General features: G+C 50.8%; 2 protein-coding genes and 1 non-coding gene across 8 annotated transcripts in view; 2 read left to right on the forward strand and 1 right to left on the reverse strand.

Moving 5' to 3' along the window:
- LOC137662817 (USP6 N-terminal-like protein) overlaps positions 1-1,109 on the reverse strand; it is a 91,100-nt gene extending 89,991 nt beyond the window's left edge. The window contains exon 1 of one of the 2 annotated variants that reach the window (XM_068399531.1): positions 1,027-1,109. The gene's annotated coding sequence lies outside the window, so the exon portion shown is untranslated. The remainder of the gene's footprint in view (positions 1-1,026) is intronic. The other variant, XM_068399532.1, reaches the window with a different exon arrangement.
- Positions 1,110-1,258: 149 nt separating this feature from the next.
- TRNAA-AGC (transfer RNA alanine (anticodon AGC)) lies at positions 1,259-1,331 on the forward strand. Its single transcript has one exon. It is a non-coding gene; the product is annotated as a tRNA-Ala (tRNA).
- Positions 1,332-6,426: 5,095 nt separating this feature from the next.
- On the forward strand, positions 6,427-20,264 carry RNH1 (ribonuclease/angiogenin inhibitor 1). Of its 5 annotated transcripts, none has more exons than XM_068398860.1 (10): positions 6,427-6,490; positions 10,197-10,302; positions 12,011-12,181; positions 13,895-14,065; positions 14,729-14,899; positions 15,637-15,807; positions 16,305-16,475; positions 17,409-17,579; positions 18,857-19,027; positions 19,461-20,264. In XM_068398860.1, the coding sequence occupies exons 2-10, from the start codon at positions 10,217-10,219 to the stop codon at positions 19,546-19,548; spliced, it is 1,371 nt and encodes a 456-aa protein (XP_068254961.1). In that variant the 5' UTR covers positions 6,427-6,490; positions 10,197-10,216; the 3' UTR covers positions 19,549-20,264. The 5 variants fall into 5 exon arrangements, with proteins under 5 accessions (XP_068254961.1, XP_068254959.1, XP_068254960.1 ...); XM_068398858.1 differs by lacking the exon at positions 6,427-6,490 and adding an exon at positions 8,457-8,497; XM_068398859.1 differs by lacking the exon at positions 6,427-6,490 and adding an exon at positions 8,593-8,786.
- The last annotated feature ends 5,368 nt before the right edge of the window (positions 20,265-25,632 follow it).

A 25,632-nucleotide genomic window follows, 5' to 3' on the forward strand; every position in this document is an offset into this window, starting at 1 on the left:
AGCAACAGGTTTGCTAATTCAGGCACTTTAGCTGCCGCATTTAGCTGCCCCTGCCACCCGCAGGGACCAAACCCAGCTGCCCCACCAGCATTGCCAGCTATGCCCCAGGCAGCTGATACTTTAGGGGCTCCCCCAGCTCCCCAGTGGGCACCCGGGCCATACCTGTGCCACCCCACATGTCCCCAGAGAGCAGCAGGGCTGGGGAGGGCAGGTGAAGGCTCACCACCCGGTCCCCTCAAGGAGCATGCCTGGCTGCTGGGAAAGCAAAGCCTACCCTAACAGCAACCAAGGTGATCACAGGCAGCTCGTGCGCTGCTTCATCTGGTGGGGGGAAAGAACCCCAATATTTTGGGAGCTTTTTTTGTTTTGTTCCGTTTTGACCTCAATGCAGCCCCATCTGGACTCAAAGCCCACCTCCCCCGAGTCCCCTGGCAGAGTCTCTGCCAGGTGCATGGCCCCATGCTGTGACCCTCCACACAACCCTCGACTTGGAACACAGCCCTCTGCAGCCCCCCCAAGTACACAGCCCTCTGCAGCCCCCCCCAACCACACAGCCCTCTGCAGCCCCCCCCCAAGCACACAGCGCTCTGCAGCCCCCTCCCAAGCACACAGCCCTCTACAGCCCTCCCGAGGTGCCCACTCGCTCAGCCCTCCGGACACCCCCCCGCATCTCACCCTTTCCCACACACAGCTCTCTGCAAACCCCCAGATGCTGCCGGGCACACAGACCCCCCCGCCATGCCCCCGGAGCACACAGCTCTCAGCACACCGCCCCCTCCGATGCCCCCACGCCTACAGCCCTCTGCAACCCCTCCGCTGCCCCCCGACACAGGCCCTTTGCACGCCCCCCCCCCCCCCCCTCCGGTGCTTCCCCACGCCCGCTCCCCTCGGGCTCCGCACGCCGCCGTGCCGCCGGGCGGACCCTGCCGCGCACGCCCGTGCGCCTCAAACCTTCCCCTCTCCCGTCCCGTCCCGTCCCGTCCCGTCGCCCCGCGCCGCCCGCCACGCGCCCCCCCCGGTCCTTACCACGGGGCGCCGCGCGGGCGGGCGCGAGCTGCCGGCCCCGCCGCACATCCTCCGGCGCGCGCCCAGCGCCCAGCCCGGCCCGGTCCGCCGCGCGCCGCTGCCAAGCCCCAGGCGGCGCGCCCCCGCGCAGGCGCAGTGGGGGCCCCGGACGGGACGTGCGACTGCCGGCGCCGGACGGCGTCTCGCGAGAAGAGAATAGAAGGGCGCCGGCAAAAACCTTTTTTTACCGGGCGGGGAATTAGCTCAAATGGTAGAGCGCTCGCTTAGCATGCGAGAGGTAGCGGGATCGATGCCCGCATTCTCCACAGTGTTTTGCCCCCTGGCGTGACAAGGCCGGAGCGCTGTGACTGTACGTACGATCCACCACCGCGTTTTGCTTTTTTTCTTAAAAAGTCCTTAAGTTCATATTTGCTTCCTTATAATTCCTAAAGATACGTTTGCTTAACCTGTGGTTAAGACAAGCAGAGCGTTGCCTGCTGCATACGCAGCACTGCGAGAGGGCGTTTTGCTTACTTGATGTTGGAGAAGGCCTGCAACAAGGAGCAGCACCCGCCCCCTCCGGGGCTTCCCTCGCAGCCCCAGCCCTCACCTGCTCATCCGGTCCAGGAGCCCGAGAGCCCCAGAGATCCCTTCTCCAGGGAGCCTCCGGTAGAGCCGAAACACTCGTTTGCCTTTAGTAAATTCGAGAAGGAATCAAAATACCTCAAAGAGGCATTGATGTATGTGCCATTTAGTCAAAAATCTGGCAAGATTTTGCCCAGTGAATTTATCCAGGTGCAAAGTTCAGGCAAATATTCCAATTCTTCACATTCCGCTATTATTCCACTGTGACAAGCCACAAGGAATAATCAAATGCTTTAAAGAAAAAGAGAGCAGATTTAAAAAAATGAAGGTACATCATGAAAAAAAACAGTCCCATAGGAAAACAATCAGTTGGCATTTCCATCCCAGTCACAAGCTCAACTGTAAACCAAAGGTGGAAAACAATTCTGTGCATTTTCTCCAGTTACATGTGTGAGGAAATGACCTTTCTGACAAATTTCAATGGCAAAGAGTGGAATTCAGCTTTCAAGCTGCTCACAGCCCCCAGCCCACACCTGAGCAAACTGCAAAACATCCCATCCCCAGACCTTCACAGCGGGCCTGGGGTAGGCTCACCCCTCTGCAGAGCATACATCCGAGCCCTGGCATGGTTGATGAGGGAGGAGACCTGGCTCAGAGCTCTTAAATCCCAGGGGACTTCCCAGCATGTTCATCAGATCCCCAAGCAGGACCAGGAGCATAGTGGAAAACATCAGTGGGTGCCTTCCAGACTGACCAAATTCTTCTGCAACATCCTTCCATTAACCTGCATCTGCAGAAAGAGTAAGAAGCCTTAATGTTACTGGGTCTCCTTTTAAAAAGAATAAACCTGGGGAAACTCTTTTTGTCTGAATAAACCTCATGCAGAGATTTTTGCAGAGTAGCACTACTTAGCTATGGTATTTTTGCACATCTATAGCCATGCTGTACCCCAGGCTCGAGTCCTGTCTGTTTTACTCTTTGACTCCTGCAGATCTTTGAAAGTTCTTCTAACCCCACTGCCCTTCTTTATAGTCAGCATGGATGTTTAAATAAGATAATTCCCAATTAATTCCCAATAGCCCAAAGAAGAACTGGATTGAAAAGAAGATGCAGTGGCTTTTCAAAATGATTATTTGGCACAAATACTTGTGAATTCTCAAAGGTAGTCTCATGGAGACTAGAGAGAGATGTCTCCACCAGCAGTGGACTTCTACCAGTCCTTTCCAGAAAATGGCAATGGTAACATGCAAACTGAAGTCTGAAAAACAGATGAGTGTATGGTTGCTGAGGTTTTTTTAGCTTGAAGATTTCATTCTTGCCTTTTAAAGCTGATCTACACTCAGGCTTATGAGCCTCAGACAACTCATGAAATAACAGCTGTCGCTACAATGATCTTCAAAGCTTCAACACACGATTTGAGTCTCTCTATGCAGCAGGATTTAACAGGAAAGTCAAATCCATCGCAGTCTCCTATTTCATCAGCTGCTACGCAGCTGGCATGAAGAGACTGTATTGTGAAATACATTTGTGTCTGTGGTCCGGTCCTCTCCTTTTCCCCTCTAGCTTTGGCCTCATCTCAACCCTCAGCCCCTGCGATATCTTGGTGACCACGGGCAGCCTCCGGATGACGGAAACCCAAAAGAGGACCAGAAGTCTGGTGAGACTGATGCTGCATCGCCCTCTGCAGACTGGCAGGCAACAACTGCCACGAGTTGAAGCAGAAGATGCAGAAGAAAAGCAGGGCTGCGCGAAAAATTCCCCTGACCATACTTTTTCTGCAGGTCAATGCAGTGCAGTGGTTGATGAACACGTCTGGAAAGCCCTGTTTTCTTGGGGCCCCATTTTCTCTGGACCCACGATGAAAGACTGGGTCTTTCCCTGAAAGACACAGGGATAAAACATTACGCATACACTCACAGCACTCTTTGATTATAATGATTCCCACCCCCAGAAGAAATAAAACCAGCATGAAACAAAGAGAACAGCATTTCTTTTACAAGAACAAGATGACCACATCAGAACAGCTAAAAATTCCTCCCTAATGGCTTTCTTGTGGGAATCTATAATGAACTGCCGCAGTATGGAGCATCCATATGTGTGTGTGCACACATAAAAGTCGGGGTGAGCATTTGCCTGTATTTGCCGAGGAGCCTAAAACTTGCCCAGCCACCTTGCAGCTCCCAGCCACATGCTACCAGCATCTGTTTATCGACCTCACTTTTTTTTCGCTCCCAAGGTGTCAGCTAAGCCACAGCGTCAGGTTCTCCATTCTGGCTCCGCAGATGCTTTTGCTCCCCAGTGGTTTATCCCTGCTGGCTCTTCTGGAATGACCCAAGTTTTGCATTTCCTCCCCTACAAAGACTTAATTCAAGTTGCAAACAAGCTCAAGGAACAAACGGCTTCCAGCAATGGATCAAGTAGGAGTTAAAACAAGGCTCTCAGTGCAACAAACAGAGCTGGGCACATGCTTAGGACTCGCTGTTTTGATCGCCACGGCTGAATTTATGTAATGAATTTGCTGGTAGGCATCACATGGTCAAGTTAGCAAAAGAACTGTCACTACCCTGAACATTTTATTGTCTATAATTGCAATTAAGTATATGCACAGAGGCATCATGAGAGTAGAGAGGACAGAATGGGAAACTGCTGGGGGGAAAAGGGAAAGCTTTCAGCTTAGGCTAATGAGCTTAATTTAAGTATCCTTTTGTAAGTTTGCTCTAGAGTTATGTGCGTAAATTTAGTTTTAAAATAAAGTCATCTTAAATGCAGAGACACATCTCAACTTCCCCAGATCCCAGGACACAAGACCTCCCCTTGCTGGGTCCATGCCAGCCGTGCCCACAAGCAGCAGGGGCAGGACGGGCACCACCGTGCTCTCCCTCTCTGGTACAAAGGCCAAAGGAGGGGGAGGCCCTAAAAAAAGGGGAGATAAATTTGAGTGACCTCAAAAAAGGACATGGGGAAATGGTGGCAAAGAAGAAGGCAACACAAGGCAGATGTCACCGTCCTCAGGGAGTCAGACCTGAGTCTGTGCTAACGCCCAAATGGGGGTACCTTCCACGCCAGGAGTCTTCCACTGTTTCCGTGGGAAGACATGCACATGCATTTCTCACCGGTGTTTGCTGTTGGCTTTCTCAGCCCCATTTTGCTTTGTTTATTCTGGACTTACGTGTATCTCGGCGAGTAGGACAGCCTGGTCCTGCTTGCTGGAGAAAGGGCAATAGATTTTTCCCGAGATGCCTTTTGTTGTCCCCACAGTGAGGGCAACCAAAGGGACAAGGAGATAGAAGCTGATAACATCTTGACATGTTTACCTGGCATGTAAATCCAGTTTTTCACCAGCGCAGACCAGTGTGTAGTCAATGCTTTGTCCAGGTCAGGAGGTCTACAGAAGATCCACGTGACATAAACCACTCTGAAACCTCTAACAAACACTAGACTTTGTCCTTTAGAGACTCCTGATGTTGGCGGCAGAGCAGGAACCGAGAGCAGTGAGGTGCCAGCAGTGGCTGGATAGGAAATGACACCTTTGCTGTTGGGCTAAATGACAGCCATCTGATTTCAAATTACGTGGTGGAACAGGGGATGATGCAACCTCTTGCCAGCGTTCACTTACTTCCTAACACTAGTAGTCTTTCTGAGAGCATGACGCTAAGCAAGAAGGGCAGAGACATCCTTCACCGGCCGCAGCACCCCATTCATCTTCCTACCACAGAGCATCCTGGCAAGCACCGAAGCCAGAAGTTCACGCCATCCCCAAGCTCGTGGCTGGGGATCAGCAGGTTTCAGGTCAGACCCAGGGGCACAAAGACTGTTCTAGCAACCCCTTAGTGTGGATGACCCTGTCTTTCCTTGGAGGGAATGGGGAAAAGGTGTACCCTCTGGCATTCAGCTCTCTTCTGGGCACTAAGGAAGGTGAGTTTTAGCTCTTTGAGCTCTTCTGGTGGTTGCTTCCCATCGCTTGCCCTATTATCAACTGGGCAACTGGGCAGAAACCTTTAGTGCTCCCTCTGGGGTGCAACACAGGCTGTGCTTCCCCGCCTGCGCCGCCATCTCCTCTGCTGGCGTCAGCAGCTGCAGGAGGGAAAAATGGAGCTGGCCTTCTGCCTCCAGTTCATTTGCAGGCTATTGAAACAATAATTAATCATCACGCCATTGAGGATTCCAGGGAGAAAGCGGGTTACTTCAACCTGCAATTAGCGTGTGATTCAGCTTGAGTGATGGCAGGGTAATCCTCGGGGAGGGGAAGAGCCAGTGAGAGTTTGGGAGGAGGAAATGTAAGACATGGGGCCCTGCTTGCAGCCGAGAGGCAGTTTTAGAGAGGCACAATGAGGGCTGTTCCCGGGGGACCCTTCCAGGCTGTGTGAGCATCCAGAAGCAGAGGGTTGACCATGTCCTAGCCCGTGCCGGGGGGGTTAACCCCCAGGTGAGGTGGCAGGGAGGCAGTAATGTGCTCAGCGTCACTCCCCATCCAGGCGGGACAGGGCTTGCCTGAGGAACGGAGAAACTATTTGCAAACTCCAGCATCTCTATCCACAATTTAACACTCTGGTGGCCTCATTTTTGCATGGATCCTTCAACAGCAACCAGTCCCTTGCTATGGGCTAAGCCCTGGTGAGTGGCTACGTGATCAGGGGTAGGAAGTTAAAGCTACCTCTTTTATCATCAGTTTTCGTGGGATGTTTGCATCGTCACTAAGCCAGGTACGATCGTGTACGGAGCGTGGCTCTGTGAGGCCCTGAAGAGCTGCCCTGGAAGGAAAAAAGCCATCACAACCCAAAACTGCTTTTTTCCCTCTAGCGGGCACCATGTGTACAACAGCAGAGGTTGAGTAGTAACGGCAGCAGGAAGGCGTCAGCTCTGCCTGCCTCGTTCCCCGCAGAGCGCCGAGAAGAGCGAGGTACGTATCAGCAGCAAAACTGGGCTCTTAAACTCCCTAAACTTTCCCTTCTGCTTACCGGGGAGGAGCACGTAGCGATTTTAAAGCCATACATCGCAGAGGCTGTATTGTATGGAACAGCTGGTTGTGCTTAATTAACTGTTGTGTGAGCCAGGGGGATGGGGTGTTTGTAGGAAGAAGAAACTGGGGGAGAAGCTAAGATTTGGGGGGGAAGGAAGGGAGGTAACTCAGGATGTTGCCTAGAAAGTTCTCGGCACTTCAAAACCTTCCTTTGCTCTGTCTTGTGAAAGTCTGAACGCACTTTTACTGGGGCTAAAAGTACTGAGAAACAATAGGGAGACAGGGAGTAGCCGGCCGGCGGAGGAAGCGAGCCGAGCGATGACGAATGCCTTCCAGCCCCGGCCAGGCGCTGGCACCCTCGCTGCCGCCGCACAACAGACGTGCGGGCAAGCTGCTGGGCACGGGGAAAGCCTGGGGAGGGCGACGGTTATCGCAGCAGCAAAACTCTGACGTGCCCACCCACCATTGCTCTCATGGCTTCATTTCAAATAGCTTAGAGGAGAGGCCTTTATGCTCGCAAGGTGCAAGGTGCAACTCATCTGCTCGTCAACATCTTGCGCTAATGAGGGAGATAAAATACAAGAGAAGATGCGTCACAGATAGGGCTGGTGAAAGGGTTGGAGAGGGGGCACATCCCAGGCCCTTCAACCTGGCCCCCGTACGCAGCCATCTGGCAAGCTGGAAGTCAGGGAGACCACTGAGGAATGGGTATTTTTGTTGTCGTTCCCAGTTCAAACAGTTCCCAGTTCTGACCTCCCCGGGGCAGCACAAGGGGGCCCTGGCCAAGACCCCCCCATGTTGCCCCTCCCCTGGGTGACCTGCATGCATCCCCATCGTGCTCTGGGTCCCAGCGTGGGGCAGGGGTTGCCCTCCCAGCTCGGGCGGGACACCTTCCCATTTAACGTTTGATCCTCCCATCCTTTGCGGATGCCCCTGCTACAGGGATTTCCCCTCTCCTGTCTTGTTTCTTGTGTATCCCAATGCTCCTGCTCTGGAGGGAGATAGGGATGGATGGCAAAAAGGGGCAAGAGGGCAGGGGGGAAAGAGAAAGGGAGGAAAACGAGGAGGAAAAGGGGGAAGTGGGGGAGAAGATGAAAAAGAGGAAAGAAACAGGGAAAGAGGAGGGAAAGGAGAGAAAAGGAGGGCAGAAGGGTGGAAAAGGAACAAAAGAGAGAAGGGGGAAGAAGGGAGATGGAGGAAAGGGAGAGAAAAGGGAAGTGGAGAGAGCACAGGGGAAAAAAGGAAGGAAGGGAGAAAAAGGGGAAGAAGGGAAGAAAAAGAGGGAAGAAGGAGGGAAGGGGAGAAGGGAGAAAACAGAGGGAAAAGATGGGAAACGAAGGGAGGAAAAAGAGGGAAGTGGGGAGAGCACAGGAAAAAGAAGAAAGGGGGAGGTGAGAAGGGGAAAACAGGAAAAAGAAGTGAGGAGAACATGGAAAAAGAGGGAAGGAAGAGGGTATGGAGGAAAGAGATGAAGAAGAGGGGAGGGGGAAAAGAAGGGAGGAAAAAGAGAAGGAAAAGAGGGGGAAGGGGAAAAGAAGGGAGGAAAAGGGGGGAAGAGGGAAGCAGGGAGAAGTCAGGAAAAAAGGAAGAAAGGGAAAGGCAAGAAGGGGGAAAGAGGGGAACGGGGGGAAAGTGGCAGAGAGGGCAGGAAAAAACGGGGGGGAAGAGGGAGGGGAAAGAGGAAAAGCGGAAAGAAAGGGGAAAAAGGGGGAGGAAGAGGGAAGAAAGGGACACATCCCACCCGCCGCCCTCCGGGTTCCGCTCGGCTCCGCACCGCCACGCCCGCCCCGCGGGGAGGAACAGGGGCGGGGCGGGGCGGACGGCGGGGCGGGGGGGTGGGGCGGAGGCGGGGCGGGCGGGTGGGGCGGAGGCGGGGCGGGCGGTGACGGCGGTGACGACGACGACGGCGGCGGCAGCTGCGCGGGCGGGCGGGCGGGCGGCCCGGCGGTAGGCGCGGGTGGGCCGGGGCGCGGGGGGCTGGGGCGGGGGGAAGGGGAGGGAGGCCCGGGAGGTTCCGGTGTTGGGCGTTAGCTGCGGTGTGAGGAACGGCGGGGGGAAGGACGCCCTGCCTGCAGCAGGGAGAGCGGGCACGGAACGGCAGCGATGGCGGGTGAGCCCGCGGCGCTGGGACCGAGACGGTGCTCGGAGATCCGGTACCCCGAAACGGGATTGTCCCTCAGTTTGCAGGAAGGTGCAGAGCCTGGGGGGGGACACCCCCTTTTTTGATGTGAGAGAGGTAAATCAGGGAAAAAGTACAGTGAGCAAACTCGGGAGGCGCTTGCGAACTCCCGTCGTTGGTTCCCTTTCCGCTGTCCTCGTTCGCCCTGGCTTGGGTCGCGCTGATTTTTAAGACCACGCGATCCAAGCCCGCTCACGCGTGGGGCTGTGGTGCGCGGTGGGACGCGGTGCGTGACCTGCAGCAGCGCTGGGCTGTGGCTGTGAAGGGGCAGCGGCCGGGGTGTGCCCGAGCTCCGCTAACGCTGGGCGCCGTGTCCAGGTTCCCTTCGTGTGTCCCACGAATCCACGCCCAGCACCGCCGGCCCCTCGTGGCCCTTCCTCTCCTCACGCGGATGAGGGGTTTGTTGTGGATGGAGCCCAATGTGTGTGCGGAGACCGAGCTCACGTCTGTGAAAAGCCTGCTTTGGGATACCCTTCATTTTATGGTAGCAGGAGGTGACCGACATGGGGGAGGATGGTGATGAACCACAGTCAGTAACGCTTGGTGGGTTTTTTTTGCTGTTCACATTCCAATGTGATAGCTCAGGAGATTTTTTTTTTTTTTTTTTACAAATACCCTGTAGTCTGAGTCATGTTAGCAAAGCCAAGACACCAAGACTGCATTTTGTCACTTACTGGGGTGGTGCCTTCAATACTATTCCTTGTAGACAGCCTAGAGCTCAGCTATTGGCCTTGGCATATTTTTGTGCATGTTTATCTGGAGCTGCTCTGGAAGGTGCTGTGTTTACATCAGTTCCGAAATGCAGTTTGACTGCAGAGCAAAAAAAAAATTTCTGCTTACCAGCTTCTCTGGGCTTGACCGACCAGAGTGGCCTTTCAAAGCCTGGATATCACATCATGGAGGAACATTTCTCCTGTCCGCCTAGATTCCACCTTCCACGTACAGACGTGTGGCCAGCAGGATTTTTAATCTAAGCCCAGGTGGTTCTCATGTTCATCTTCCTCATTCACCCTCATTCTCTCAAAAATACCCTAATTTTAAGTATACCTTGAGGTCCCACAACCGGTCAGGTGTGCCACACTGGTAATGCTCAGCAGCTGTACGGCTCAATAGTGCAATAGTAGTAGCACCAGTGCCTCTAAAAAGCTCATTCTGGTTAAGCTCCCTTGGAGAGTGAAGGGGAGCATCTTACTCTAGTGCAAGCAGCCTTCAGGTAACAAGCTGTTGCCATATCTCTCCAGAATCCGTGTGCTTTTTGCCTCTTGGTGGAGGGCCTTGCCGAATCCCAGACAAAACCACCCCAACACTGCTGGCTTGTACTGGTGCTTGCAGAAGGCTGGTGTTGGAAAAAACCAGTCTGTCCTCTTTGCGTAGTGTAACTCATGGCTGAGAGCTGGGGGGGTTGAAGAGGATTGTTGCTTCTCAGTCAATTAAAAAAATAAGTTTGTTTTGTTTTTTAATTTTCAGATCTTATCTCAACTGTCAAAATGGAGCTTGACATCCAGTGTGAGGAGATGAGCCCATCTAGATGGGCTGAGCTTCTGTCCACAATGAAATCCTGCAAAGCCATCAGGTAGTAACTAGTTGCGTATCATCTCTTCTAAGTAAGAACTGTTGTGTTTCTTTTCTGTGTTTTTCAGGTCAGAACCATTGACCTGTGACTTAGAAATTGCACAGTAACAGGAATGATTCTCCCTTTTTTAATCCAGAAAGTTAATTTAAAGGGCGGGGGGAAAACCCCCACCCTCTTGCAAAGTTTTTTCAACTACAGATAAGCATCCTTTGGTATGAAGTAATGCTGCCCTTGTTCTATGGTGTGCCATAGAACTTGGCTAAGTAGTGTGGTTATCTAAACATTTGACCACTGTTTTGGTAATCCTGTCTTTCTCCCTCAAGATTGGAAAGACATCTCTCTCTGCTTATCAGGTTGAATGCTCTGTGGGCTGCAGGTCAGATGCTGTCAAGTAACTGTTACTTAATAGTCATGCACAAGCCACATGCCATCAACTTTTAATTCTTCACTTGGTCTTCAAAAATGCCTGCCGTGTGTGCTGAGCAAACCAGCGTGAGGGAACCATCTCCTGGAGTGTCACCTGTAGGACATGGTTCAGAAGAGTTGCTTCTGCACTCTTCCCCCTCTTCTGGTTGGGAATTCACACCCCATGGGCTGGCATCGTCTTGCTTGGGCTGGAGAGAATTGGCTGCATCAAGCCAGCGATGGCTTGGAGGAGGTCAAACAGGTTGAAGGTGACTTGCTTTTGTTTTGCAAAGGAGCTTTTTGCAGGCAAGCTTCATGGGCCTGACCTTGACTTCCCAAGGTCTGCCTTGGGTGGCAGAAGGCAGTGGATGGTTGTCTCCTGGGCAGAGGCTGGGCTGCTCAAGACATAGTGGATGAGAGCAGCTGCGGCGGGGTTGTTAATCAGCATTGAACATAATCCCATTGGGAACCAAGTCACCTTTCCAGAGGGAGGAAAGGAGAAGCCTACTAGAGCCTCAGTTTTCATAGTGTTGTCTAAGGAGAAATGACCAGGCAACTTTTGGGAGTCCTGGCTGTGTCTGTGCCTGGGGCTGTAGGGTTCTTCATGACACCTTTCTTTGGCTCCATGTCTTTTCTGCCTCCCCATACACTTCCCTGCCTGTCCTGGGCTCCTGATCCTTTCCTTGGCTCTCCTTCCAATTCAACTCCCCCCATCAATTTAGCAACAACTAGAAAAATGCTGATGTCCCGTGGGAGAAGCCACTGCCACACTGCAAACTTGCAGTTTGTATACTGAGAGTCACGCTGGAGAGAGACTGTGGAGACCTGCGTGACTCACCTACACAAGACCAAACTGCCGATGTGTGTCTCTGGGGCTGGCTGAAGACCCAGCCTGGCTGATCTCAGTGCAGAACCAGTCTGACAGCCTGTAAGCGGGCCTCTGGTTAGACGTGGCTTCAGACACCAGGTGTTTTGTCGCTATCAATGTTTAAATGAAGGTGCATCCTCCAGCTGAAGCCCTGCCAAGGAGGGATGACTTGAGTCATGTGCCCTCTTCTACACAGCACAGAGGAGGTCCATGGCTTGGGGAACTGCCGTCCAGCCCCTCCTGTACTGCAGCCCTGCAGAGAGAACACGTCTTGGTTTGGGCCACGCATTGCCCAACAGGCCACATACATATTTACGGAGGTGTCCCAGGGACTGCAGAGGAGTGAATTGCTTACTTTGCTTTCATGGGGGATGCTCCAGCCAGGGAGAACAGAGCAACCCTGAGGACTAAAGTGCTCCTTCTCTCCTCTTTCAGGCTGGATGACTGCAGTCTCTCCAGCAGTAGCTGTGAGGATCTCTCCTCCATCATCAGTATGAATCCGTCCCTCACAGAGCTGAAGCTGAACAACAACGAACTGGGAGATGCAGGCATTGAATACCTGTGTAAAGGGTTGCTGATGCCAAGCTGTAGCCTACAGAAGTTATGGTAAAGCCCAGTTGATTATCTTGCTCTAACACGCTTGCAGTCTGCTGCAGGTAAAGTCATGAGGCAAAAACTAGTGTGTGATGGTAGCAAGAGCTGTGCCGATGCATCTCAGCAGTTACCTAGGTCAGATAGGTGGAAAACCCCAGAAGTTTTTATCTAAGTGGTATATTTATGGGAAGACTCCAGATCATCAGTCTGTCTTCATTTGTCTTCCAGCACTGAGGGAAGGCCAGGTAGGGTTTCCCAGCCAAGTGAAGGCTTTCTGGAGACTTTCTTTAGAAGAGGTAGCAGATCTTCCCCTGGCCTAGGCAGCTGGTTTATGTTTAGGCCGGTTTAAACAAAAGGATGACCACAGAGGGCCTCACTCTGCCATTAGTGCATACCTGACATTTTCACAAATGCATTTTTCAGAGGGCTTTTCTGCCAGTTGTAAGCACAGTGTTTAGTGTCTGGTCCAGTTTGCTTGCTCCTTTCTCTAGGAGCCAAGCAAAAGGGTGTTCTAATGAGCCTTGGTGTTTCAAGAGCTGTCAGTCTTTCCACACTCTACCAGACTGGCTCTGCCTCAAGCTTTGTCTTATCAGTTGGGCAGGGGCAGCTTGGTTCAGGACAGCGTGTTTTGCAGAGGCACCAGCACCACATTATAGCATTAGTGGGCTTCCCTCAGCAACTGTGGTGCAGGAGCTTTAGTCAAAGCCAGTGGCTGCTGCTCCTCAGTGACCCTCAAAGAGATGCTACCTTCTCTGTCCAGCATCTCTTCTGCAGTCCTCCAGCTCCTGAGGTGGGTCTAGGATCTTCATGACGCTACCTTGTAAAAATCATTTGCCTTTTAGATCAGATATGCCTGCTTCACAGTCCCTGTACCCCCTGCAGAGGACTCACTGACAAATACAGGGAAAGTCAACTGTGAAGCTAATCAAACTGCAACTCTCTGATGGGCCTTCAAGAAATAACTGTGATATAAGCTGTACTGGAAGACTTACACAAGTAATTTTTCAGAGACTTTGTCCTAAGGTTCAAACTTCTCCAGGTGCTCAAGTAACAGCCTGGATTAGGCTGTTTAAGATCTGTAGAAACATAATTATCCATTTTTGGGGTTCTGGTAAGGTGCCTTAGGGAATAAGAGCAACCAAACCAAGCCAAACTTAGTACCACCATGCACAACACTTCTCTGTTGCCAGAAAGTCTTGTCTGATAACTCTAAACGCCCCATAACAACACCAGCACGGTTCCTACACTACTTCTCCCAGCCTGAGTGCTGAAGGATCAGCTTCATAGATCCTGCTTGTAGTATACCATTAAACTTCTAAATGACATCCAGGGATTTAAGCCAAATTGGACAAGACTTTTACTTTTAGCTAGTCTGGAACACATTTCCAGAGGGGGCAAGAAATCATAAGATGCCATTGCTTTATCCCTGGGATAAGTCTCATGATGATTAGAACATTTTTATAAAGCAGTTGCTTTATAGAAGCAACTGAAGGAAGCGTGGGAACTATTGTTCGTGCTACAGGTATAATATTAGCTGATAAAATATTTTGGCACACCTGTAAAATAGCAGTACTAACCTGGACATACTGCTTTCTAGAGGGTTACGCACTGTCAGTGCTACGGTGTCCTTTCCAAGCTCAAACCTAAGCACATGCACCTCTCTGAGAAGAGCCTCTGTAATTCTGGGGGTGCATTTCCCTCACCCCAGTTTTGTCTCTCCTTCAGGCTGCAAAACTGCAATCTGACGAGTGCCAGCTGTGAGACTCTCCGCTCCGTCCTCAGCGCACAGCCGTCCCTGACAGAGCTGCACGTAGGTGGTAACAAACTGGGAACTGCTGGAGTGAAGGTGCTGTGCCAAGGAATGATGAACCCCAACTGTAAGCTGCAGAAACTGCAGTAAGTTGTCACTGGGCTTTTTAGGTTATCAGACAGGTCATGCTTGTCTTTCCCTTGAGACAAGCAGGAGTTTTGCTGCCAGATGTGGATTTCTTCCTGTTTTATCTTAAATTGTGTCATGCTCATTCATGCTGGTACGTCTTGTGGGTTTCTAAGAGCTGAGTGTCTATTCCCATAGGCTTTGTTTAGCCCTTCTGACAGTGGTGGCTGTTCATGCAGGAGCTCTCAGACACCTAGGGAAAGTCTGATTCTGCTGCACATGGTCCTTGTTTTACAGCTGAGCGGGACCCAGGTCTATTCACAGCCCCCACCTCCTCTCAGGAAGGCTCGGTGGTGAGGCTGCTTGATGTGTTGCAATGCAAAACTCAGTTGTGTGTTCCAAGGCAGCCTGTGCATTGGTTTAACAGAGGACTAGTGTAAAAAATGGGGTAGGTAATTAGTCTTGCTAAGGTCCCCTGGGGTCTAGTTTAACAATTAATGCTTCCTGAAATGAGATGCTGTTAAAAACTCTTATGGTTATCTCTATTTTCCTACGTTGCCTGGTCTCAACTCATGTTGGCATGTTTTCTGCCCTAACATACACTTTGACCAGCTGATGTCTTGCAGGTAGCAGGATGTGGTGAAGATGGTTGTTTTTCCCTTGGGCTTCTTTTCTTCTTGCAGGCTGGAGTATTGCGAACTCACAGCTGATACTGTAGAAGCTCTCAATGCCGCTCTGCAGAGCAAGCCCACCCTGAAGGAGCTGACCCTCAGTAACAACACGCTGGGAGATACAGCTGTAAAGCAGCTGTGCCGTGGACTGGTGGAGGCAAGCTGCAACCTAGAGTTACTACAGTAAGGAAGAGCTGGTCATCTCTAACTGCAACTAGTCCTGCTGCTAGCTACACCATCCATAAGGCAGGAAAAATTACTGTCAGGAATGCTTGAAATTTGGGCCAAATTTTTTGCTGGCTCAGATTTCTGTAACTGGAAACTGCAAGCAAATGTCTGGGGCTTTCAGTTTTGGGGGTTTTGACGTTCTTTTTTAGCATGTGATTCTGAGCTCACTCTTATGCCTGTTGATACAGTGTGAGCACGTACCCCAGCTTAAACCTGCAGTTACAAGGGGTGACTGCTCGCCAGTATCTGAGAGCAGAGGAGCAATCACCCTTAGTGGCTCCAGTTCTTACCCCTGAATTACCAGCCAGCTGAGTATATTTATTCAGAAACCTTTTTTGCTTCAAAACAGAGATGCTGGATTTGGCCTTGTATCTGGGGTAAAGCCCCTGAAGGGGTTTAGGGGAGAAGCAAGATTCGTTTTATCTTGCCCCTGTGCTTAGCAGGGGTTGGCTGCCGGGGAGTCACTGCATGATACAGCCAAAAATTCCTCTTAGAAAGGACAGTCAATATAAAGGGGGAGTTGTTTGGCAAAAATGATCCTTGCATTAATGCATGTGAATGGCTGGGTCACTCAGCGTAAAAGTGCCCTGCAGCGGAACCAGCCCGTAGCCCCTTCTCAGTCTGAACTGGGAGTGTTGGAGTGTATCACAGTGGGTCTGAAGCAGCGACTCCAACTGTGCTTTTTTCTGCAGCCTGGAGAACTGTGGCATAACCAGCAATAGCTGTCGGGAGATTAGCGCTGTTCTCAGTAACAAGTCATCACTGGTTGATCTCTCCGTTGGGGATAACAAGATTGGGAATGCTGGTCTGGCTCTGCTGTGCCAAGGACTGATGCATCCTAACTGCAAAATCCAGAAGCTATGGTAAGGGTAGGCAGAGGTTACTTAAATCCCTCTTGCAGCCTCTGTGCTATCTACGTTGTGCTGCTGGTTTGCTCCTAAGCAGAAAGTTTCTCAGTTACACCCCCTAGTGAAACAAGAATGTCTCTACTGCAAATTGGTTACTTCGCAAAACTGAGTGGGGGACACCATGAATGAGCAGAACCACACTGGAATCACTTGGATCAAATTCTGGGGAGAGGGTGAATGGAAATTCGTAATGGGGTTGTCTTGGCCTCCTGTTGAGTTATCTGTCTGCTAGAATTGTGTGTTCCTATTTCTTTTTTGTGTTGCAAACAGAGTTTTTCATGCAACAGATGATGGAAAGTAAAGAGAAAGCTGTGTGGTATGATGCATGAATGGGTTTTGTAAAGGAGAAGAAAATGAGATGATGTAACCAGAAATTCAGAATACTAAATAGGACTCTGTTTTCTAATCTAAGTAATTCTTGGGGGAAAATAATATTTTATTCTTCCCTGCAGGTTATGGGACTGTGATCTCACAAGTGCTAGCTGTAAAGATCTCTCCAGACTCATCAGTACAAAAGAGACCCTCACGGAGATCAGTCTGATAGACAATAACCTGAGAGACTTGGGGATGGAAATGCTGTGTCAGGCACTCAGGGATCCCAAATCTAAACTCCAGGAGCTATGGTGAGCTGCTGTCAAGTTTCACATACCCACTGCCTTCTTTGGAGACCTCACTGAAGAAAGATGTAGGTGAAGTAATGCCCACCAGATAGATCCTCAGTTGCGATGGTTCCACAAACAACTCATTCCAGTTGTTACCTAAAGGATTTAGACTTATAGAGCTAAAGGGATTTGTATTTCTAAACTCGTAGACACTTTGAAGATCTGACTCATAGTCATCCTGTTATAAGCAATAGGAGACCAGGCGTCACTTTCAGAGCTTCTGTCTAATATATTTTATCATGCAACAAGTGGCAGCTAAGAGACTTTTGAAGTTTGAAAAGCCTCATATAATAGCAAAATGAGTGCTGTGATCAGATATCTCGGGTTCTCCACTGAATTCAAGCTCTCTTCTTGATGAGCCAAAAGAAGGCTCTAATGACATAAACCATTCTCAGCACCCTCTCCACTGACAGCTTTATCTTTTAGGCTGGGATGGTCTGGTATCACGTGGCTGGGAGAGGAAAATTGTTCTTTCATGTAGAACTTGAAGAAGCAGTGCTTGAACTTTCCTATATTGCAAGTTCAGCTCCTGCCCCCAGCTGGGTTTTTCCCGTGCCCTTGTGGCCTGGGAGTTGATGAGGTGCCTCAGGAGTGCACAGTGAAGCTGAGAGTGACTGAGAGCAGCACACTTCATCTCTAATAATTCCTGTGCCTTATGGGCGGGTGCCTTTCCTAGGTGCATGCTCCGAGACAGACATCCCAAATGTAAAAAGTGGGTTCTGCTTAGAAAGGATTGAGCAGACGGGGGGGTGGAGAGTACAGTGATTGTGGGAAGGCTTTGGTTCCTCTGTTCCTACTGTCTGGGCTCCTGTGAAGCAAATGTGAAGAAGTGAATGGTGCCTGATACTCTCTAGATTCCCCCCATCTAGATCTCATGTCGCTTTTGCCTTGCAGGATTAGGGAGTGCGGGCTCACGACTGCTTGCTGCAAGGCTGTCAGCTCTGCTCTCAGCGTGAACAAGCACTTGAAAGTACTGCACATGGGTGAGAACAAGTTGGGAGATGCAGGTGTTGAACTCATGTGTGAAGGGCTGCTTCACCCCAACTGCAACATCCAGTCCCTATGGTAAGGTGCACCCTCAGAAGTCATCTTCTCTCTTGCTGTGTTACCTTTCGAAGAACAGCGTGCAGAGAGAGGAAGATAGCAATAGATGGTAGCATGGTGTTTTTTTGCTCACGTGAAACAATTCACACCACAAACTGAAGTTTAACTAGTCCACTGGCAAGTAAATGGAAGCCACAAGTGCTTCCATGTATCCTGTCACTCATGGTCCCTTGGAAGTACAGTACAGGCTGTCACCCATGCGATGGTGCATTCATAGCTGTCCACAGGCGCTCTCTCAGGTGCAGAACTGAAAGTTCACAGTGCAGTGTACCTTCAGGATCTAAAGCAAGGTGTGGGGAGGCTGGAGGGATCTGGCTTTGTTCTGCGAGCAGCTCACTGTAGAGATTCCCATGCCCTTCTCTGAACTTTCCCCCAGGGCCTCTCTCAGGTAGGACACTGAGATGGAGGAACTGCTGGTCCAGGTCTAGCATGTTAATTCCCATGCTTGCCAGTCACAGTGCAAAGCCTGCCTGAATTCACCAGTTGCCTCCTGCTTTCCATAGTCCCTATGGGTGCCAGCACAAGCACTGGTCCAGCCTCACCAGTAGGAGCAGGAGGCCAGCTGGAGTATCACCTCCAGCCCTATGGTGGGACTTGTCTTCCCCATCTGCCTATTGCCTTCGCAGGTGGGCACTGAGCTCTGGACTGGTGTGGCTGTGGCCTGCGTGACGCTCAGGGCACTGTGCTTGTCTCTTCCATGCCATATGACAGAAGCCAGAGCTGTGCTCCGATGCCCCAGACTCACAGTGAGTGAGTCAAGCAGATGAGTCGTGGGAAACATCAGTAAGACTTCAAGTCTCTGCCCAGAAAGATAATGTTTGCTCACCCGTTAAAGCTACTTGGTTCTCAGCTGAAAGGCCTCAGTTGCCCTTTTTAGCAAGATGGTTTCAAGTCTCAAGTAATAAACTTTAGAGATTATTTCTGATCAGTTTAAACCAAAGAGAAAATTGTGCATGGTGTTGGAGCTGGGAATATCTACTTAGGGTTCCTTCTCCCCCTGTAGCCACACACCATTAAACTTTCGGGAGGACTTTTAGGTGTTCAGCAGTCACCACAAGGACGGCTGTCTCAGTGGGAAGACCATGGACCAGCCCCTGCTGATGTCTCGGAGATGCCAGCCTAACAGGGATCTTTGGTGCATACTAGGGATGTCTGCGCCTGCTGCTTGAGTGTGGGCTGGTGGGCTGGTCTCTGGAGCCGTCACTCACTGCACTGGCCTCTCCCTCCTCTCCCTGCAGGCTGGGTAACTGTGATCTCACCGCAGCCTCCTGTGCAGCCCTCGCCACCGTCATGGTTACCAAGCAGTGCCTTACCGAGCTGGACCTGAGTTATAACTCGCTGGAAGATGAAGGTGTCAGGAAGATCTGTGAAGCCTTGAGAAATCCCAGCTGCAACGTGCAGCAGTTAATGTGAGAGATGTTTGTGGTCCTGCTTGCGTTCTCCCTGGCAGGTGGTGACCTTCAGCGAGCTGGGGGGCTGCGGGGAGGGGGCCACAAGCACTGGGTCTCTGGGAATTGGACCTGAGGGCAACTGGTGACTCAGGGTGGGTCAAACGCCATCTGCATGTTGCAAAACACTCCTTGTCCCTTCGAAGTGATGTGACCACGGTGCCTTAATCTGCTTTGGTCCATAGGGCCCAAGAACAAGCAGAAGGTAATACTGGGGAAGGAGTAATAGGGTCCTATGTTGTAAAGCGTGTTTCTGGCTGTTGGGCCAGACTCTTTAACCTGGATGGGGCCCTTCCTGTTGTATGATCTTTCTATACTGGTCGTTTGTGCGTCTTTCTCTTTCCGTAATGGGAGGATGCTCACTAAACCAGCTTGCCTTTTTGTTTGGGTGTAGTTTGTACGACATTTTGTGGAGTTCTGAAGTGGATTATGAACTGAGAGCCCTGGAAGAGTCCAAGCCTGAAGTGAAGATCATTTCATGAGTGGTGACTGCCTGCAGAGCAACATCAAAGCAACATCCTCTTCTTAATCTGAACTTTTTAATACATAAAGCTAATTAAATTAATAGAGAATTTGCTTGTACCAAAAACATTTGTGGATTCCCTGAGTGGGTGTCCGGGGAGCTGATCAACTTTCTGTGCATCTCTGGATGTACTTGTGAAAGTACTCGTACACGAGCCGTGAAAGGCTTGTGAAAGCGTTGTACGTTTTCACTGCAGCATTACTATCCTTGAAATAAACAATTACCGGGCATCTTCTAGAAGTGGGTCTCTACCCTGTAGGAGCTCTTTAATCCTATAATCCCTCCTAACGCATTAGTCAGGCTTTAAAGAGAGCTCCTTTCCAAAGGCAGGAGAACTACCTACTGTATTAGTACTGGGTGGTGCTTTTGCCAGGTCTCTGGGGAAGGCTCTCTGAAGAAACAAATGTTTTCTAATCTAAAATGGAGCTGTCCCCTGCCTTTCCCTAGAAGAGTTCTTGGAAAAGCAGTGGAGGCCAAGGCACTACAGAAGAAAGAAATGAGCAGCTGTTCAGCTGCGTATCTTCAAAATTCATGTCCCTTGAAAAGTGATTTTCCTACAAACAAGAAGATGCTGTGTGCATTTCTGCTAGTACAGGAAATTAGTAAATGGTTTAATAAGTTTGCTCTGGCAAGAGTGGTTCTACAGGAACTTTATTAAAGTGTTTGCAAGTAATTAAATGCTTCATTTTTCTACTTATATAAAGAAAAACAAGCTACATCTGTGTATTTTTCCTTTAAGACCAATCCGTCACTTCTGAACTACAATACTACTAATACCTTGTTTTACATGTTTAGTTTTGGTAAGTTCCTAGCAGAAGCATGTCAGGAGATCTTAGTCAAAGCCTTAGGTGGACAGCGAGCCTGGAAGATATTCCCCTGGTTTCAGGGGACACTGACTGGGTTTTCTTACCCAGTCAGAGTTTTAATAAACCTCGTTCCAAGGGAAAATGCAGCTGTTGCTCACCTAAAACATGAAAGAATGAACGTAGCTTTAAAAATGTGGGAGGCAAACCTGGCATTGCCCTGGAGTGGCCTTGCAGGAGGAATGCCATTCCCCAACATCTCTCTTCCTAGAGCAGTCACTTGGTGTGTTGTTCACTTGCAAATCATGCCTGGGCACCTAAGTTAAAGGTGTCCTCCGGGCTTTGGCTTGTGATACTCACACGTTCATCCCGTAGAGGCTGTAACTGGCTTTTCTTTGACTTAAGGAAAGCATTGCCTAAGCATAGTTTCTACAGTAGCCTTCACAGATCTCAAATGGCTCCCGAGAAGTAGCTTACTTGTGTCTTCAGGCAGGTGTGAAGGATAGGATTTGTTTTTTCCTCAACACACATCTCTCTCAAGGCTGCCCAAAATGCTAAAGAACCATGTCTTTTTGCTTCAAGAGCTATTTGATCTTTTCCATCAAGGGCAGAAGCAGTTCTTGTGTTTAGAAACCTACCCATCCTGAGGGGCTCTTAAACAGGATTTTCATATTCATGGGCTTTCCTGGACTTGGCATACACGGGCTCATTTCAAGCTGGCGGAGACGACAGGGCTGAAGAGGCGCAAGAGCACGTGTAGGGAGAGCCACAAAAAGCAGGCATCTGGCTAGGTGTAAAGACAGCACTCTCAAAAAATTAAGCAAATATTAGAAGTAAACTTCTGAGAGTGCCTGGTGTGGTGGATAGATGAGGATGCCTGAGAGGGAAGCGGAGGTGCTCCTGGTCTGGTCCCAAAGCAGGTCGTGGTCAGACAGGTTGAAGGTGAGATAATTTACAGGCAAATCCTCCCTCGGCTCCATCTAGCCGGCAGGATGGGCTGAGCACTGAGTCAACCAAAGTCAAACCTGGGCCAAACGAGCCTGCAGCCAGCAACCGCGCATTGGCAGGACGTGTTCCCCGCAGCATCCCCTGTGCTGGCTACCCAGGGGGTGGCACTCTCCCCTCACACCACAGCACAGGACACCACTGCTGCTCGCCTCCGGTGCTATGACGCCTGGAGAATGCCTCTTCTTCACAGAATCACAGAATCACAGAATGTTAGGGATTGGAAGGGACCTCGAAAGATCATCTAGTCCAATCCCCCTGCCGGAGCAGGATTGCCTAGACCATATCACACAGGAACGCGTCCAGGCGGGTTTTGAATGTCTCCAGAGAAGGAGACTCCACAACCTCTCTGGGCAGCCTGTTCCAGTGTTCGGTCACCCTCACCGTAAAGAAGTTTTTCCTCATATTTATGTGGAACCTCCTGTGTTCCAGCTTGCACCCATTGCCCCTTGTCCTGTCAAGGGATGTCACTGAGAAGAGCCTGGCTCCATCCTCATGACACTTGCCCTTTACATATTTATAAACATTAATGAGGTCCCCCCTCAGTCTCCTCTTCTCCAAGCTAAAGAGACCCAGCTCCCTCAGCCTCTCCTCATAAGGGAGATGTTCCACTCCCTTAATCATCTTCGTGGCTCTGCGCTGGACTCTCTCTAGCAGTTCCCTGTCCTTCTTGAACTGAGGGGCCCAGAACTGGACACAATATTCCAGATGCGGCCTCACCAGGGCAGAGTAGAGGGGGAGGAGAACCTCTCTCAACCTGCTAACCACACCCCTTCTAATACACCCCAGGATGCCATTGGCCTTCTTGGCCACAAGGGCACATTGCTGGCTCATGGTCATCCTGTTGTCCACTAGGACCCCCAGGTCCCTTTCCCCTACGCTGGTCTCCAACAGGTCTGCCCCCAACTTGTACTCATACATGGGGTTGTTCTTGCCCAGATGCAGGACTCTACACTTGCCCTTGTTATATTTCATTAAATTTCTCCCCGCCCAACTCTCCAGCCTGTCCAGGTCTCTCTGAATGGCTGTGCAGCCTTCCGTTGTGTCAGCCACTCCTCCCAGTTTTGTGTCATCAGCGAACTTGCTGACAGTGCACTCTATTCCCTCATCCAAGTCATTAATGAATATATTGAATAGTACTGGTCCCAGTACCGACCCTTGAGGGACTCCGCTAGACACAGGCCTCCAACTGGACTCTGTCCCATTGACCACCACTCTCTGGCTTCTTTCCTTCAGCCAGTTCACAATCCACCTCACTACCCAATCATCCAGACCACACTTCTTCAGTTTAGCTGCGAGGATGCTGTGGGAGACCGTGTCAAACGCTTTACTGAAATCGAGATAGACCACATCCACAGCTTTACCATCATCTATCCACCGGGTTACGTCCTCATAAAAGGCTATCAAGTTGGTTAAGCATGACTTCCCCTTGGTGAAGCCATGCTGAGTGCCCCTAATGATCCCCCTATCCTTGATGTGCCTAGAGACAGCACCAAGAACAAGTTGTTCCATCACCTTTCCGGGGATGGAGGTGAGGCTGACCGGTCTATAGTTCCCCGGGTCCTCCTTCTTGCCCTTTTTGAAGACTGGAGTGACATTCGCTTTCCTCCAGTCCTCAGGCACCTCTCCCGTTGCCCACGACTTAGCAAAGATGATGGAGAGTGGCCTAGCAATGACTTCCGCCAGCTCCCTCAGTACCCGTGGGTGCATCCCATCAGGGCCCATGGATTTATGGACGTCCAGATTGCTTAATTGGTCCCTGACCCAGCTCTCATCTACCAAGACAGATTCCTCCTCTATCCTGACTTCTTCTGGGGCCTCAGGGGTCCGGGGCTCCTCAGGACAGCCTCCAGCAGTATAGACAGAGGCAAAGAAGGCATTCAGTAACTCCGCCTTCTTTTTATCCTCTGTCTCCAGGGCCCCCACCTCATTCATCAGTGGGCCTACATTGCCTCTAGTGTTGGCTTTACCTGCAATGTATTTGAAGAAGCCCTTTCTGTTGTCCTTGACCTCTCTTGCAAGGTTTAATTCCAAAGAGGCCTTAGCTTTCCTAATTGCCTCCCTACATCCTCTGACAACAGACTTATATTCCTCCCAAGTGGCCAGCCCCTCCTTCCATGATCTGTACACCCTCTTCTTCCACTTGAGTTTGCCCAGCAGTTCCCTGTTTAACCATGCAGGTCTCCTGGTACCCTTCCTTGACTTCCTACTTGTTGGGATGCTCTGATCTTGAGCTGGGAAGAAGCAGTCCTTGAATGCTAACCAACTATCTTGGGCCCCCTTACCTTCTAGTACCTTGTCCCATGGGATTTCCCCTAGCAATTGCTTGAAAAGGCCAAAGTTGGCCCTCCTGAAGTCCAGGGTTGTGATTCTGCTAGCTATTCTGTTCCTGCCACATGAGATCCTGAACTCTACCATCTCATGGTCACTACAACCAAGGCTGCCCTCAACCTTCACCTCTTCAACCAGACCCTCCTTGTTAGTGAGGATAAGATCCAGCAGTGCTCCTCTCCTAGTTGGCTCATCCACCATTTGCATCAGAAAGTTATCATCGATGCACTGGAGGAACCTCCTGGACTGAGGATGGCTGGCTGAGTAGGCCTCCCAGCAAATATCAGGGTAGTTGAAATCCCCCATGACAACCAGGCCCTGTAATTGCGAGACTGCTCTCAGCTGCCTGTAGAAGGCCTCATCACCCTCCTCATCCTGATCCGGTGGCCTGTAATAGACACCCACAACAGTATCACCCCTGCCAGCCTGCCCCTTAATTCGCACCCACAAACTCTCAACTCGCTCCTGATCCGCCCCTGGACAGAACTCAATACATTCTAGCTGCTCACTCACATAAAGAGCAACTCCACCACCTCTCCTTAGTGGCCTGTCTTTCCTGAACAAGACATAGCCATCCATGACCACATTCCAGTCATGCGAGGCGTCCCACCAAGTCTCTGTAATTGCCACTAGATCATAGCCCCCCGACCGAACACGGATTTCTAACTCCTCCTGTTTATTCCCCATGCTGCGTGCATTGGTGTACAGGCATTTCAGGGAGCGAGCTGAGCACACCGATTTCACCCCAGGGGGATGGGAGGCCTCCTGGTCTACCTCAACACTAGAGCGTTGCCCCAGTGGTGCAAGCCCAGCTACTACCCCATCCCCCTTCGAATCTAGTTTAAAGCTCTCCGAATGAGCCCTGCTAATTCCTGTCCCAGAACCCTTTTGCCCTTACGACATAAACCTTTCCCATGTATTACCGTCACGCCTGGTGTCTTATAAAACCAGCCATTATCAAAGAACCCAAAGCCCTGCCTGTAGCACCAATCTCGTAGCCAGGCATTAATAGAGAGAATCCTACTATTCCATCCCATGTCATCACCTGAAAATGGAAGGAGGGAGGAGAAAACAACTTGTGCCCCAGACTCTTTCACCAACCGTCCTAGGGCCTTGTAGTCTTTCTTCATCCCCCTCAGACTATGGGATGCAGCTTCTTCCCCACCTGTCTGGAAGATCAGCAGGGGGTAGTAGTCTGTGGCCTTCACCAGGTTGGGGAGTTTCCTGGTGATATCCCTGATTCGGGCTCCAGACAGGCTGCAGACCTCCCTGTGATGGGTGTCAGCTCTGCATATTGGACCCTCAGATCCCTTTAGGAAGGAGTCTCCAACCACTAAAACTCTTCTCTTCTTCCTTGTGGAGGAGGTAGCTATACGCCTGTCAGGTTTTTCTGACTGTGGTGGGACCTCTGATATAGGTTGCCTCTCCACCACATCCCCATTGGACTGGCTGTATTCCACTAGGGCTTCATATCTATTGCTCAGAGGCACCTGTGGAGGCGAGGTAGGCAAGGAGGGCACTCGCCTTTTGCCACGGCCATAGACTTGCCTCCACTCACTCCTCTCCTCTAGGTTATTGTTTTCCACCTGAGAGGGGCAGAGTACAGGGGTCCCTCGATCCTGGGAGCTCTCCGGCAGGTGCTCCCATTTTTGTTGCAGGGAAGGCAGAGCCTGGCTCCACCAGTCTATCTCCATTTCAGCCTCCCCAATGCTCCTAAGCCTTTCTACTTCGGCTTGAAGCTTTTCAACCTGGCTTTGCAGCTGTGCCGCTCGGTCGAGCAGATCATCTACCTGCTCACAGCGCACACAGCCCCCTGACACCACAGAGACACTGTAGCATTCCCTGCAGCCTGCGACCTGCACCATTGCCTCCTTCCGTGGGAGCTCTGTCTGGGTTCCCACATC

This window comes from Nyctibius grandis, chromosome 4 (assembly GCF_013368605.1).
Source record: "Nyctibius grandis isolate bNycGra1 chromosome 4, bNycGra1.pri, whole genome shotgun sequence".
In the NCBI taxonomy this organism is placed as follows: domain Eukaryota; kingdom Metazoa; phylum Chordata; class Aves; order Nyctibiiformes; family Nyctibiidae; genus Nyctibius; species Nyctibius grandis.

Coding starts and splice junctions, on each gene's coding strand:
- RNH1 (XM_068398856.1), top strand. CDS start 9,233: ATGGGGGAGGATGGTGATGAACCACAGTCAGTAACGCTTG. Junction 14,900..15,636: donor TGCAACCTAGAGTTACTACA/GTAAGGAAGAGC, acceptor TTTTTTCTGCAG/CCTGGAGAACTGTGGCATAA. Junction 16,476..17,408: donor TCTAAACTCCAGGAGCTATG/GTGAGCTGCTGT, acceptor TTTGCCTTGCAG/GATTAGGGAGTGCGGGCTCA.